At 44.0% G+C, this 14,349-nt stretch overlaps 1 protein-coding gene across 1 annotated transcript in view; it reads right to left on the bottom strand.

Moving 5' to 3' along the window:
• vegfc (vascular endothelial growth factor c) overlaps positions 1-13,892 on the bottom strand; it is a 73,363-nt gene extending 59,471 nt beyond the window's left edge. Inside the window, exon 1 of the mRNA XM_080759847.1 lies at positions 13,497-13,892. Coding sequence (XP_080615973.1) covers positions 13,497-13,628 — 132 coding nt within the window. The 5' untranslated portion in view covers positions 13,629-13,892. The remainder of the gene's footprint in view (positions 1-13,496) is intronic.
• Between the last annotated feature and the right edge of the window lie 457 nt (positions 13,893-14,349).

Genomic DNA, 14,349 nt, shown 5'->3' with positions numbered 1-14,349 from the left:
ACGCACACACACACACACACACACACACACACACACTGACACAGCAGCTCCAGAATTCCCCAAAAATGATTGTTAATTACACACCACATTCTTTGGTGGACCCTCGGGGGAGGGGTTGCGAAATATGAGGGAGAGCGAAAGAGATTAAGGCCTGATGATTGTATGACATTGGCACACACCAGAAATAGCCAATATACAAGTTCACGTCACATCTGCAACATGTTGTGAGCTTGTAGATCTGTCTGTCTGTCTGTGTGTACAGTTGTAATCCATGTAATTCGAGAAACGTTTGCCCCACCAACTTCAAATTTGACCCACACGTTCCACATCACCACAGGGAGTGCAGTGCCGTCGGGTGGGATACACTGTTGTCCAGAAACACCACAAAAGGCTCTGGCCAGGCTCTGCCAGTGGACCTAATGAGCCTAAGCCCCCTCACCTTTTCCCAGCCTCTGCCTCAGCCAATTGATTGCCATGGCAACCCCACACCTGCCATTTGATTACTTAACCAGTCCACTTTACTCACTTTGCACTCTTCAGACACAGGCAGACAGACAGATACACAGATCTCCATATGGGACACAGACAGATGGTTAAAACGGGTAACAGGTATTGCATACTATAGGTTCCCAACTTGCATCGTCCCCAAGTAGGCCGACGGGGCACAGGTCTAGTATAAGCACCATTATTAAAACACTTAAATACAAAATGTCGCTTCACAGTTACAAATAATACCCCTAGTACCAAAAATACGCAAAACGAGAGAGTATAAGATATTAAGAAATGGGGAGAGTGAAACTGGACAAAGAATGAGAACACTGGAAAGTAATGATAAGTGTAGACAGATGACACATAGGGACAAGAGAAGGATTTAGGATGGAAGAGAAGATGAGATGATATCAGTCTATTATTAGTATAGACACAACAATGGAGCAATAATGATGTAGAAACCAAAGCCCAGAGAGAGAGGGGGGGGGGGGGGGGGGGGGTTTAACCCATTTTGACCTGAGAACAGATTCTAAAAATGTCTTCTACATCCTGACAGTTTTCTGAAAAAGCTGTTTCTATGTCAGTCGTTCTTCGATTTGAGCTTGTAGATGAGCTTGTAGATCTGCTATTTTTCAATAGCTAAAGCTTAACATGATGCTAACACCAAAAGGGGTTTCCGCCCAAAGTGGGTTAACCCATTGACGCCTGGTGCAACCTATACGTTGTTCTGCCTTTGATGGCTGCGCGCTCTCTGTGTCTCATCAGTTATTGTTATACATGTAGCAACATAATAACTATTAAAAAATAAATAAATAATATCTTTAAGGTATTGCATGTGGTCCCTGACCATGCATTCATTTAGTAATGTAGGAAATTGAAGATTTGTTTTTATCGACCACTAGTTGGTGCACTAAATGACCTGGTGATAAATGATGACACATCGATGATGTCAGTTAGGGAAGTCGGACGTCAAGAACGTCCACAGAAAAGTGAGTTCGACTTTCAAGGGAAAGTGTACCGGATTGACTGCATGGTTAGGTCACCGTTATTAGGAAATGTGCTCATATTATCATGCAATCGCATGTGTCTGCTCACTCATATACATAAGTTGCAATGAATCAGACGTGAGTTTAATATGGAAGGTTAAGAGAACAGAATAACTATATGGGAATGGAATAGATCAGTGGTTCTCAATCTTCTTCTTTTTTTAGCTCAGTCTGGACCACTATAGTATAATGAAATAATGACTGTTAAGGGCTTAATTGAATTTGTTAATTTGAGGTGAATTGAATCAAGCCCTTAACAGTGAAATATTTCATTTCAAGCATTTCAAGGTTGATTCTTAGCCAGGGTGGTAGTCCCTCGTTCATAATCACTTGGAAAACCCCTGGTCTACGCCATTGGTTCTCACAGTGAGAACCTACACTGTATGACATGGGGCAAGAGGACGGGGTGGCCAAATACATTTGGGGGGTCCTTGACCTTGACAAAGGTTTGAGAACCACAGATCTGTGTGAGTTATTATGACAGGAGCACAGGATGTAACAGTTATTTACAGCGGGAAAGACATGACCCTGAAATATATATGACTCATGTTAGGAACAACTCTGTTCACCCAACGCTGGAATGAAAAGACAACAGTGGTATGTACTAAAGATTTAACGATAGCGCAATCATAATATAGGCAACATGCTGCAATCTTGTTTGAAAAGACTGAACTGTGTGTGTGTGTGTGTGTGTGTGTGTGTGTGTGTGTGTGTGTGTGTGTGTGTGTGTGTGTGTGTGTGTGTGTGTGTGTGTGTGTGTGCGCGTGTGTGTGTGTGTGTGTGTGTGTGTGTGTGTGTGTGTGTGTGCGTGTGTGTGTGTGTGTGTGTGTGTGTGTGTGTGTGTGTGAGAGAGAGAGTGAGTGAGTGAGTGGGTGAATGTGATGCACATTGGATAAAGTTGATAAATAAATGCACCATTTACCAAATGCAGTATTAGTACTTAGTCCACCGCTGGATCTAAACCACAACAGCAGCTCTGTTTCCAAATTGACTACAACCCAAATGCACTTCAATTTGCAATGCCAGCCCCTCCGGACCCAAGAGCCATCTGAGCAGCCCTCTGCTGGGTGATGTCATTTCCCCCTCGGGACCAGAAGCCAGTGAAGTAGTTGGGTGGGGTTGACAAGGCTGCATCAGGACCATTCAGATCATGGTATGTTGAAAAAAAGGACTTTCAAGTATTTTCCTGTAATTGTTTAAACTGCGTTGGCAACCCGTTGCTATTGTCCCACGCTCACATGGTGCCCGGCTGGCACCACACTGATTAACCACTTAAACCCCAGCGTCCGTGTTGTGGGGAAATCAACACAACAAATAGACCATATAGTCTATCGTCTATTTTCGGCGAAAGCTTTCCCCACGTAGAAACCTGAAAACTCTGTTCCCAGTTGCTTCCACACTTCCACAATCCACATCATGGACAGAACACAGAAGGTGCTGCAGAAAGATCAGTCATGCATGTTTAGGGTGGCATGCACGGTGTGCACTCAAACTGCGTAATAAAGTAAACTAATAAAAGTGAACTAGTCTCCCCCAAAGCTGACTGACTGACTGACTGACTGACTGACTGACTGACTGACTGAATGCATGAATAATAGATAATAATAGAATTCTGCTAGAATAGCGATCAAAATTAAGCAATTTATCGTAAAACCGACCACACACGTTCGGAACTTCGGTGGGCACAGGATTGAGTTATGAAGATTTTCACCCGTACAACTCGTTCTAGATTAGAATATTGCCAGTAAGCGGCCCTGAGGGCGAGAAGTGAGGTTGCGTGCACCGCACGCAACCATCTCCTTTACTGTCTGTTTGATTGATTGATTGATTGATTGATTGATTGAATACTGTATCAGTCATGCATGTAAACAGCAGGAGGTATCAGACATAACACAAAATAGTCGTGGGGCACTTGTTTTCCTGTCTGTCTGTCTGACTGTCCGTCCGCCCGTCTAGTATCGGAGAATTTGTAAATCATAAAGTAAAGTGTACAAATGTAATGAAATGGGCCGCTACGCTACACTCTCTGATTTAAATTTACACTCAGGACTTCAGGACTTCAGCCTTGTAGCAACGGGACCCACAGGGCGAAAAGGGAAATTTAGGAGTTGGAATGCCAAAGAAAACATGGCACGGAGCGGAGTGGAGGCAAATCAAATGAGAACCACTTGGAGAGACATGAAGATGAATGGCACGGAAAACAACCCGTCCGAGCTCCGGGCGAGGCGAGGCGGGGGAGATGAAAGCGTGCCCGCTAAGCCTAACGGAGCGAAGCGAGCGCTATGAGTTTAGCGGAGTCATTTAAGACCTCACGGTGCATTTCAAAACCTCCTCGGTTTCTGTCTATCTTTGTACTCTGGGTCCCGTTGCTACAAGGCTGAAGTCCTGAAGTCCTGAGTGTAAATTTAAATCAGAGAGTGTAGCGTAGCGGCCCATTTCATTACATTTGTACACTTTACTTTATGATTTACAAATTCTCCGATACTAGACGGGCGGACGGACAGTCAGACAGACAGACAGGAAAACAAGTGCCCCACGACTATTTTGTGTTATGTCTGATACCTCCTCCTGCTGAGATCCTGCTACGTTGTAGCAGTTGGGAACGATGCCCCGGTTGACCCATGCTTTTGACAGCAGCAGCGTTTGACAGCAGCTCCTCTGACGCCGGTCACTTTTAAACATATGCAGGCTTTATTTTATTTTATTAATCTTGTCAGACCACAGCCTCTTAAAGTACTTGTCTAAACTATCGGATGCATAGATTAAAAGTCCGGTTATTGCCTTATATCGGCCCGATAGAAACCAGCGTTAGCCCAGGGCTAGTTTGACAGCTAGCCTGCTGGGCGTTGGCTGGCAGCCAGCCGAGCAGCCTTCCAGCACCGGAGCCACACGCCATCACCGAGAAGGAACCATCAAGTCATAGACGCGGATACAACGCAGTAGGCCCAGTCACTGGGCCTACGCCGGTGAGTTCCGTTCCAGTCAGGACCTGTCGTGCCATATGATTTGTGATTAATTCTCGCTGTGGGCTACCGACGTGTAGCCCTTGCGGGTACGTTTGCTGTGCTGTGACGTTTGCCTTACTGTGCTGCCTGGCCGTCTACCTCAACTTCTCACCCTGCTTACATCACCTATACATTTCCGTTACACCTTTACTGGCCAAAGCTCTTTTTCTTCCCCAGCACCACCTCCACCACCATGCCTCCACTTACCTCACCTTCAAACTGCGACGGCTGCCTCCATCTATCCCAAAGAGTTGCTGAACTGGAGGGAAGAATCACCATCCTTCACCAAATCCACGATGATGAGCTACTATTAGATTCCATATGCCCTGATGCTGTCCCACTTGCCCTGGAAATAGACTCATCCGATCCAGAAGTATACATAGGTACTACCGCGGCTGCGTCCTCTGAAGCAGCGGTTGACCTGGACGTTACCGTCCCGATGTTGGTGCGCACAAGACCCGCCGCCCCAACGGGGGTCAGGCGGGACCTGGACATCACTGTCCAAATGGAGCCCAACCACTGGGCCTTGTGTGGAACTAAGCCCAAAGTCCGACGTCAGTTGTGCTCCACTCCTGGCCTGGATGGCCCCTGGGAAATAGCTCCTCGGAATAAGGGAAATAAATTACACTCCGTAGTAAATAAATCCCGTCATGATTTTCAAATATCCACCAGCAATAGCTTCGCCATGTTGGGAGATCAGGACTTCCCCATGCTCCCTGGGCAAAATACCCCTGTCCCTGTAGTAATAGCCAAACAATCCACCGAGATGGCAAATAGGGGGTCGCACACATCTGCGCGCCTACAGATGTTATCATCTGCCGTAAATAGGCGGTCCGCCGTGTCCAGGCTCTCTGGGGGTCTCTCAGCTCACCAGACTGCCCCATCATCGGACAAATCTTATGCCCAGGACCAAGTACAGCCTGATGCTGAGGCACCAGTAACACTTGGATCCACGCTCTCGTCACCTCCTCCCTCCCCCATCACGGCTCCAGCCCTGATGTCCCCTAAATCCACTCAATCCACTCAGCCCCCTCGTCCACTCTTTAATCCAACTACGCTCCTCATTGGTGATTCCATCATAAAACGTGTTCGTTTCTTTAATGTTTCTACAGTCTGCATCCCCGGTGCCACGATAAAAACAATCACCAAAGCGCTCCAAGAACTGCTGCCGTCTCTCCCATCCACCATTAAACGTGTTATAGTCCATGTCGGAACCAATAACACAGCCCTCCGCCAATCGGAGTTGACAAAAGATGAATTTCTTCATTTGATTGATCTTCTACGCAGCTCTAAAATGCCATTCTTCCTCTCCGGCCCCATCCCAACTTTTGGCCGTAGTGATGAGCAGTTCACTAGACTCGCCAGCATGAGTGCCTGGTTGCAGCGTCTCTGTCGCACGTATGATATCGGTTACATTGACAACTTCAATCTTTTTTTGCACCGTGCTTCTTTTTTCTACAAAGACGGTTTACACCCGAGCAGCCGGGGAAGTCAAGCACTGGCCACAAATATAACTGTTAGCCTCCGCCATCATCTTTCACCTTACTCGACAATAACAACAACAACACAGTCCAGTCCTGACACCTCTGTGATTTCCGTCACGGATTGACGTCCCCCTGGTCCTAGCTCCAGTACCATTAGTTCCGCCTCAATTCCCAGCCTCATTTCCATTGGACTTGGACCAACATCCACACTTACAGTTGCAGTTTGTAACACAACAATTATCACACTAAATATTAAAACAATAATAACACATAGACAGTTAAATATTTCTATGCCAAAGCGTGCAAATACTCTCTCAAATTTAATAACTATCACATCATCATCGTCATCATCACCATCATCATATATAACTAGAAATAATGATACCCATATATCTACTATTTCAACAACAACTGGCAATAGAAATCATATACTGCCTTCAGTGCCACTCCCCCTACCTAGACATAACATTAACCACCGTATCCTCCGTCCACTGAAGCGTGCATCTGCTCCACCCAAGGCCGAACTAAACATTAGTATGGCTCTTTTAAATGTCAGGTCCATGATCAATAAAACTTTCATCCTGAAGGACTTTTTTATGTCTCACAAATTGGACATTATGTTATTTACAGAGACCTGGCAGCCTGTAGGTGACCTCTCAGCATTTTCAGAACTCCTCCCCTCTGACTGTTCCTTCTTCAGTTCCCCTCGAACCACTAGCACTGGTGGGGGCCTAGCGACAGTTTTTAATTCAAATTTAGATTGTCAACTGATTGAACCTGCCCGTCGTTACCCCAGTTTTGAGCTCCAGCAATTCCGGATAAACCTGTCCTCTCATGTATTCTGCGCTGTCATCTATCGCCCTCCAAAATACAACGCAGGTTTCATCCAGGACTTTGGTGACCTCCTATCGGAAGTCATGGTCAACTATGATCATATTGTGATCTCTGCTGATTTTAATGTGCATGTCTGCTGTGAATCAAAACCCCTAGTAAAGGACTTTCTTAATCTTCTCGATGCTTTTAACCTAACACAATCAGTTACCGGTCCTACCCATGATAAGGGGCATACTCTTGATCTTATTTTGTCTCATGGTCTATCTATCACTGTCACTGACATTTGCACGTCCTTCTGTATCTCCGATCATTTCCCCATCCTATTCACTGCCGTTATTCCCTGTTCCAAAATCAAATCTGCTGTCCCTGCCCGTCGCCAGCGCACCATCACTTCTGCCACTGCTCCTCATTTCTCCCGCATTTTTAACAATTCAGCAATTTGGGCCCTTGATCACACTAGCACTCTGAGTGCGGAGGAACTCCTCTCCATGTTTAACCATACATGCACTAGCACCTTGGATTCCGTTGCGCCCTTTAAGCTCAAAATTAAGAGCACTAAAGCACTCTCTGAGCCATGGCTTAATGCTAACACCCGCGATCTCAGACGAGCCTGTAGACGCGCTGAGAGGAAATGGCAAAAAGATAGACTTCATGTTTCATTAGAGATTCTCCGTGACTGCCTCAGGGACTACCAGAAAGCTGCTGTAGCTGCAAAAAAGGACTATATTTCCAACCTTGTGTCTAAAAACAGTAACAAGCCACAGGTCCTCTTCAATGTCCTTAACTCCATCATAAATCCCTGTGATACATCCCCGGTTGTGCCCTCACTTACTCTCTGTGACAACTTCCTTAATTTCTTTCTAGATAAAATTACTACACTCAGATCTGCCCACTCACCTTCCCTGGTGCCGGCCCTATCCACTCCCACTGCTACCCTCACTCATTTCAAGCCTGTCTCCCTAACCGCACTCACTGATATTGTCAATGCTCTGCGACCAACTAATAGCCCCTCGGACAGCATCCCCTCATCTTTATTGAAAGATGTCTTCAGTTCTGTTGGCCCCACCATTATTTTAATCATAAACTCCTGCCTGAAGTTGGGTACAGTCCCGGCTAATTTTAAACACGCCACTATCAAACCTCTTCTTAAAAAGAATAATTTAGACCCCTCCGTCCTCGCTAATTTCCGACCTATTTCCCAGCTCCCATTTTTATCTAAAGTTTTAGAAAAAGTAGTTTACATACAGCTTCAAGCATTTTTAACTACTCATGGTATCCATGATACTTTTCAGTCTGGTTTTAAACCTGGTCATAGCACCGAAACGGCCCTACTTAAGGTTTTTAATGACCTGAGTTTAACCGCTGACTCAGGTAGTCCGGCCGCCCTGGTCCTTTTGGACCTGACTGCCGCTTTCGATACCGTGGATCACAGCATCCTGCTCTCCAGGTTAGAGCATTATGTAGGTATCACTGGTACGGCTCTACTGTGGTTTAGATCCTACCTGACTGACAGAGTCTTGCTGTCAGGCTCGGGGAATACTCCTCACGCACCGCCCCCCTGTTCTGCGGAGTTCCCCAGGGCTCTATCTTAGGCCCCATTTTATTTTTATTATATATGCTGCCCCTAGGAAGCATAATTAAGAAGCATAATGTCTCTTTTCATTTCTATGCGGATGATGTGCAGCTCTATCTACCTCTAAATACCAATAGTCTGCTCACAGACCCCTTCCAGCCACTCCTCGATTGCATCTCCGACATCAAAAGTTGGATGCTAAATAATTTTCTCACCCTCAACGAAAGTAAGACGGAGGTTATCATTTTTGGCCAACAGTCAGCCCCGTCCCTTGCCACTTTGGGACCCCTCAGTGCAAATATCCACTCATCTGTCAAAAATCTGGGTGTGTTCTTTGATAACAACCTTAAATTTGATAAACAGATTAGCTCCGTGGTCAAAGCAAGTTTTTATCAACTTAGGCTAGTGGCCAGGATCAAGGGCTACCTTTCCCAGCCTGACCTTCAGAGAGTTATCCACGCCTTTATCTCATCGCGGCTCGATTATTGCAATGCGTTATATGTAGGCATGGACCAGTCCACCCTCAGACGTCTGCAGCTTGTCCAAAATGCCGCCGCACGCCTACTCACTGGTACGAGGAAGCGTGATCATATCACTCCCGTTCTTGCCTCCCTCCACTGGCTTCCTGTTAAATTCAGAATTGATTTTAAGATCTTATTATTTGTTTTTAAATCTCTTAACGGTTTGGCTCCCCTGTATTTATCGTCACTCATGGTCCCTTACACCCCATCCAGGGCCCTGAGGTCAGCTGACCAGCGGCTCCTGACTGTGCCCAATTCAAATCTCAGGTCCAGAGGTGACCGTGCCTTTTCAGTTGCTGGCCCCAAACTCTGGAACTGTCTACCCCCTCATATTAAGTCTGCTCCTTCCTTAGAGGCCTTTAAGTCTTTACTAAAAACCCATTTCTTCTCCCTGGCTTTTAATGTTTGACCTAATTAACCTGTGTACTTTTTGTGTTGCTTCGATTTTGTAATATAACCTGTGTACTTTTGTGTTGCTTTGATTTTGTTTTACTATGTTACTTGTGTCATTTTTCCTGTACAGCACTTTGGTTGGCCTCCTGGTCTTTGAAAATGTGCTCTATAAATAAAATTTGATTTGATTTGATTTGATTTGATTTTGTATCAAAACTGAGTGAAACGACTACAATGCTCCCCCCCCATAAATCAAAGTGTGACCTCAAAGCCAACCCTGACTCAACATTGGCATGTTCCTCCTTTTATTTTAGTTTATACAGCTATAAAATGCACCTTAATTAATCAGGGGTTTTATTTTATTTTATTTTATTTTATTTTATTTTATTTTATTTTATTTTATTTTATTTTATTTTATTTTATTTTATTTTATTTTATTTTATTTTATTTTATTTTATTTTATTTTATTTTATTTTATTTTATTTTATTTTATTTTATTTTATTTTATTTTATTTTATTTTATTTTATTTTATTTTATTTTATTTTATTTTATTTTATTTTATTTTATTTTATTTTATTTTATTTTATTTTATTTTATTTTTATATAGTAATCATTCCATTGCAATGCATTGGTGTTTGTTCAGTAACAGCGGTCTAGATCTCTCCAGCTCTATAGCAAACAGAACATATTTTTTCAGGCTGGTTAACACATTTTAGTGTCACGTTGTGACATGTTATGACCTTGTAAATGTGCTATTATTAAACTTTATCAAGCCCTTTAGTTGTGAGTCGTGAAACACTGATACAGTGCCTTCTGTACAGATGTGTCAATGAACTCGTTTCTTCGCAGATACTTGGCCATCCTCATCCTCCGCAATGACACTAAAGAAGATTCTGCCCTCAACGTTTAGTATAGGGAAGTTGGACGGAATTAGCTGAAGTTCACTGCATCTCCACCTGCCCTATACACACTTTAGGTATTATCTTCTTCTGCCATGCTGTTCTCATAAGCCTCCAGAGAAACCTCAGGACACTGTAACTAAATAACTAACTAACTAACTAACTAACACACAGTATGTTCTTGGTGAAAAATAACCTTATCTTATATTGTCTCATATGTCCAAATCTGAAAAATAGCAAAAGTAGCAGATCTACAAGCTCGAAACACGCAAAAGCATCTAAAGAAGCAGATATTTTGCACCGTGTTTTGAGCTTGTAGATCTGCTACTTTTGATGCGTTTGTGTGACGCTGTAGTGTGATCAAGTATAGGACGTTAATTTACAGAGATATATGAGATAAGAGGTTTCTGCCCGACAGCAACAATATACAGTAGTTCCTGACAAAAAAAAGAGGAGAAAAATGTGTGATTCATCTGGCAGCAATATGTTACAATCCATTTTGTTTCTGAGACAGGCCTGGGGGGACGTAGGAACTATCGCATCATACTCATCACAGCCAATTAAGGCTATAGTATGATCAAATAGCCACATGTTAGTGCTTAGCACTTACCCCTTATCTAGCCCTTAGAAACACACACAAATGCAGGCACACACACACACATGCGCGCACACACACAAACACGTAACAACACTATACTTGCGAGGTCATCAACATTTTAGGACGCCATTGAAAATGACTTGGAATTAGTCCGGTTGCAGATCAGCTATTTTTACGAGTGTGACATCGCCACACAATAAAATAGCGGGAAACTGGGAAAGTCTAACCCCAATAACAGCTAAAACCAGCCTCTTAAGTGTCTAACCCTATTAATACAAACACATGCACATGTATACACATGCATGCACACACACACATGCATGCATGCACGCACACACACACACACTTGACCTGCTGACACCTGTCCCCATGCGCTCTTTTCTCAGGCTCATTTGAAAACAGTCTCTCCTTAAGCTGCCCACTAAGACCTCTTTCATTCTGTCTCTCTGCCTGCCGAAGAAATGTCTTCAAGCTTAATCTCTCAGCAAGGACCTTTCTAACCCAGTGTCTCTCTCTCTCTCTCTCTCCCCCCCCCCCCCCGCCCCCCCCTCTCTCTCTCTCTCTCTCTCTCTCTCTCTCTCTCTCACATCGGGTAACTGTCATTTCTCGACCGTTTCAGACGAAGGCTCGGCGGAAAAGTTCCTGGGGGTCTGGATGTTCCATTGATCCATCCTTTTAGTTGGACCTTTAATAAATAGGATGATGGACACTCTTATGTTAGTGGGCATATTGTTCCAAATTCCAAAGGGTTAAACACTTTGAACATTCCAACAATCTCTGACTGTCACATTTAGACATGTATCCTTTTGCAACCATTGCAACAAGCTCCCCTGGCTGGCTGGGGCCGACAGTAGTCTCCAAGAAATAGCTTCTGACCCGCTCTGTTCACAAACGTCTTAGAAAGACAATGTTTTGAAGCTTTTATTTCTACTTCAGGTCTTTTGAAGTCTGTTCTATACCGTATTACTCAAAACTCAAGTAAAAAAAATATTAATACACACACATATATAATATATAAATCAATAGGCCTAGATGAATTACTGTATTTGATCAATAAAGTGTTTTGCCAATTATTTGGGGGCCCACTTGCAATGTCCTGACGTCCCCGGCCCACAGTTTGGGTACCGCTCGTCTATGATGATGTCATTGAAATGGGAATTGGACTGTGTCTGTCTGTCTGTTTAGAGTACGAACGAACAGCTGCAATACCTGTTGAGCAGCCTGTACTGCTCAGTTCACACGGGTGTGATTTCTTTCTAAGCGAATGCCGTGCACTTTACTTGATCATTACAGCATCACACAAAAGCATCAGAAGATAGCAGATCTACAATAGAGCTTGTAGATCTACAATAGAGCTTGTAGATCTACAATAGAGCTTGTAGATCTACAATAGAGCTTGTAGATCTGCTGCTACTTTTGCAATTTTTGGATTTGAATCCTTAAATACTTTGGACATATGAGGGAGGTTTCCACCCGACAGAGACGATACACTCGAAATTAAAGGATGTGGTCATATAGAAATATGGTTGAATATGATATAAGCTCAGACAGAAGTGACTTCAAGTTGCATCTTGCGATGACAAGTACACAGATTGAATATTTGAGATTGTCTGACTCTCCCAAAGCCGGACATCATCACCAGACACTGAACTGAAAAGGGATTATGACAAATTATCAAATCAGCAGGTCCTTCAAATGAATGAGGTTGAGAATCACTTTTTGACCTTATTGATGATCAAACATTAATTATTAAATTGTAGTGGTTGACACGCTGGCTTTGATTCCTTAAATAGATGGGGGGGGGGGGGGGTCCCCATAAAATGATTGATAGAATCAAGTGGCTCGTTACGGATCTGTAACAAAGTGTAACAAATAGGAACCTTAATGGACCCTTTAAGGTCAGTAACTCTCCGAGTGTAACACATGGAACCAAATGGACCCTTACAGATCTGTAACTCTGAGAGTGTAACACGTGGAACCAAATGGACCCTTACAGATCTGTAACTCTGAGAGTGTACCAAATGGAACCAAATGGACCCTTACAGGTCTGTAACTCTGAGAGTGTAACACATGGAACCAAATGGACCCTTACAGATCTGTAACTCTGAGAGTGTAACACGTGGAACCAAATGGACCCTTACAGATCTGTAACTCTGAGAGTGTAACACGTGGAACCAAATGGACCCTTACAGGTCTGTAACTCTGAGAGTGTAACACATGGAACCAAATGGACCCTTACAGGTCTGTAACTCTGAGAGTGTAACACGTGGAACCAAATGGACCCTTACAGGTCTGTAACTCTGAGAGTGTAACACGTGGAACCAAATGGACCCTTGCAGGTCTGTAACTCTGAGAGTGTAACAAATGGAACCAAATGGACCCTTGCAGGTCTGTAACTCTGAGAGTGTAACAAATGGAACCAAATGGACCCTTGCAGGTCTGTAACTCTGAGAGTGTAACAAATGGAACCAAATGGACCCTTGCAGGTCTGTAACTCTGAGAGTTACGATAGACATGCATGCACTTAACAATTAAGTGTCTTGTAGGCCTATAGGATATTAATTGATCCCAGATGGAATCCGTTAGGCGGCAGCCTATACCTATTAAACAATTAAGGTTTATCATGGACATCATGGATATATGACTTTCTTACCGGTTCGTCTCCTTGCTCCTGCTCGTAATAATAATCATAATAGTCGCTGTGGTCCAAATCGTGGCCGGATTCGTTGGCAAAGTTGCTGTAGAGAAAATACGCCAGTAGCACAGATATTCCCAACAGATGCATGATGTTAATAATAATCGTTCGCGTGGCGGTGAAGTCAATTGGTTTGCGTGCTTATCAAAAGTCGTGAAGCATAAATGTGTAGCCTAAGAAGACATATTCCTTCGTGTGAAAAAAAGAAAAGAGAAAATAATTATTAGAGTCCTTTGGTCCCGTTTTGTTACAGATATCTGTCTGTCTGTCTGTCTGTCGGTTCTTATGGGTCAAGCTGCTTGGCTCCGCAGTGTTCATGAGAGAGAGTCAGAGAGATGGACTATCTAACGGACTGACCCAACCAACCAACCGGCTGACTGACTGACTGCGCGAACTAGAGTGAGAGCGTCGCCTTCGAATGATCCTCCTCCTCGACCCTCTGTGTGTGTGTGTGTGTGTGTGTGTGTGTGTGTGTGTGTGTGTGTGTGTGTCACGCGCGAGCGTGCGTGGGTGCGCGTGTGTGGCTATACAAAGTGAGGAGAGAGAGAGAGAAAGAGAGAGAGAGAGAGAGGGTATGGAGACTGACAGACATAGAGGTGTAGGTTGATCTTCAGCTGCAGATCTACAGCTTGAGTTCTGAAGGAATTAGGACTGCAGTGGCAGTGCTAATTGGCTGCTGTGAGTGTAGTTAATAATGGACATTGGACACTGTAGCTCCCTCTCTCTCTCTCTCTCTCTCTCTCTCTCTCTCTCTCTCTCTCTCTCTGTGTGTGTGTGTGTGTGTGTGTGTGTGTGTGTGTGTGTGTGCAGT

The sequence above is a fragment of the Protomyctophum bolini genome (assembly GCF_963924005.1).
Source record: "Protomyctophum bolini genome assembly, chromosome: 3".
NCBI lineage: Eukaryota > Metazoa > Chordata > Actinopteri > Myctophiformes > Myctophidae > Protomyctophum > Protomyctophum bolini.
This window is presented reverse-complemented; position numbering and strand designations above follow the sequence as displayed.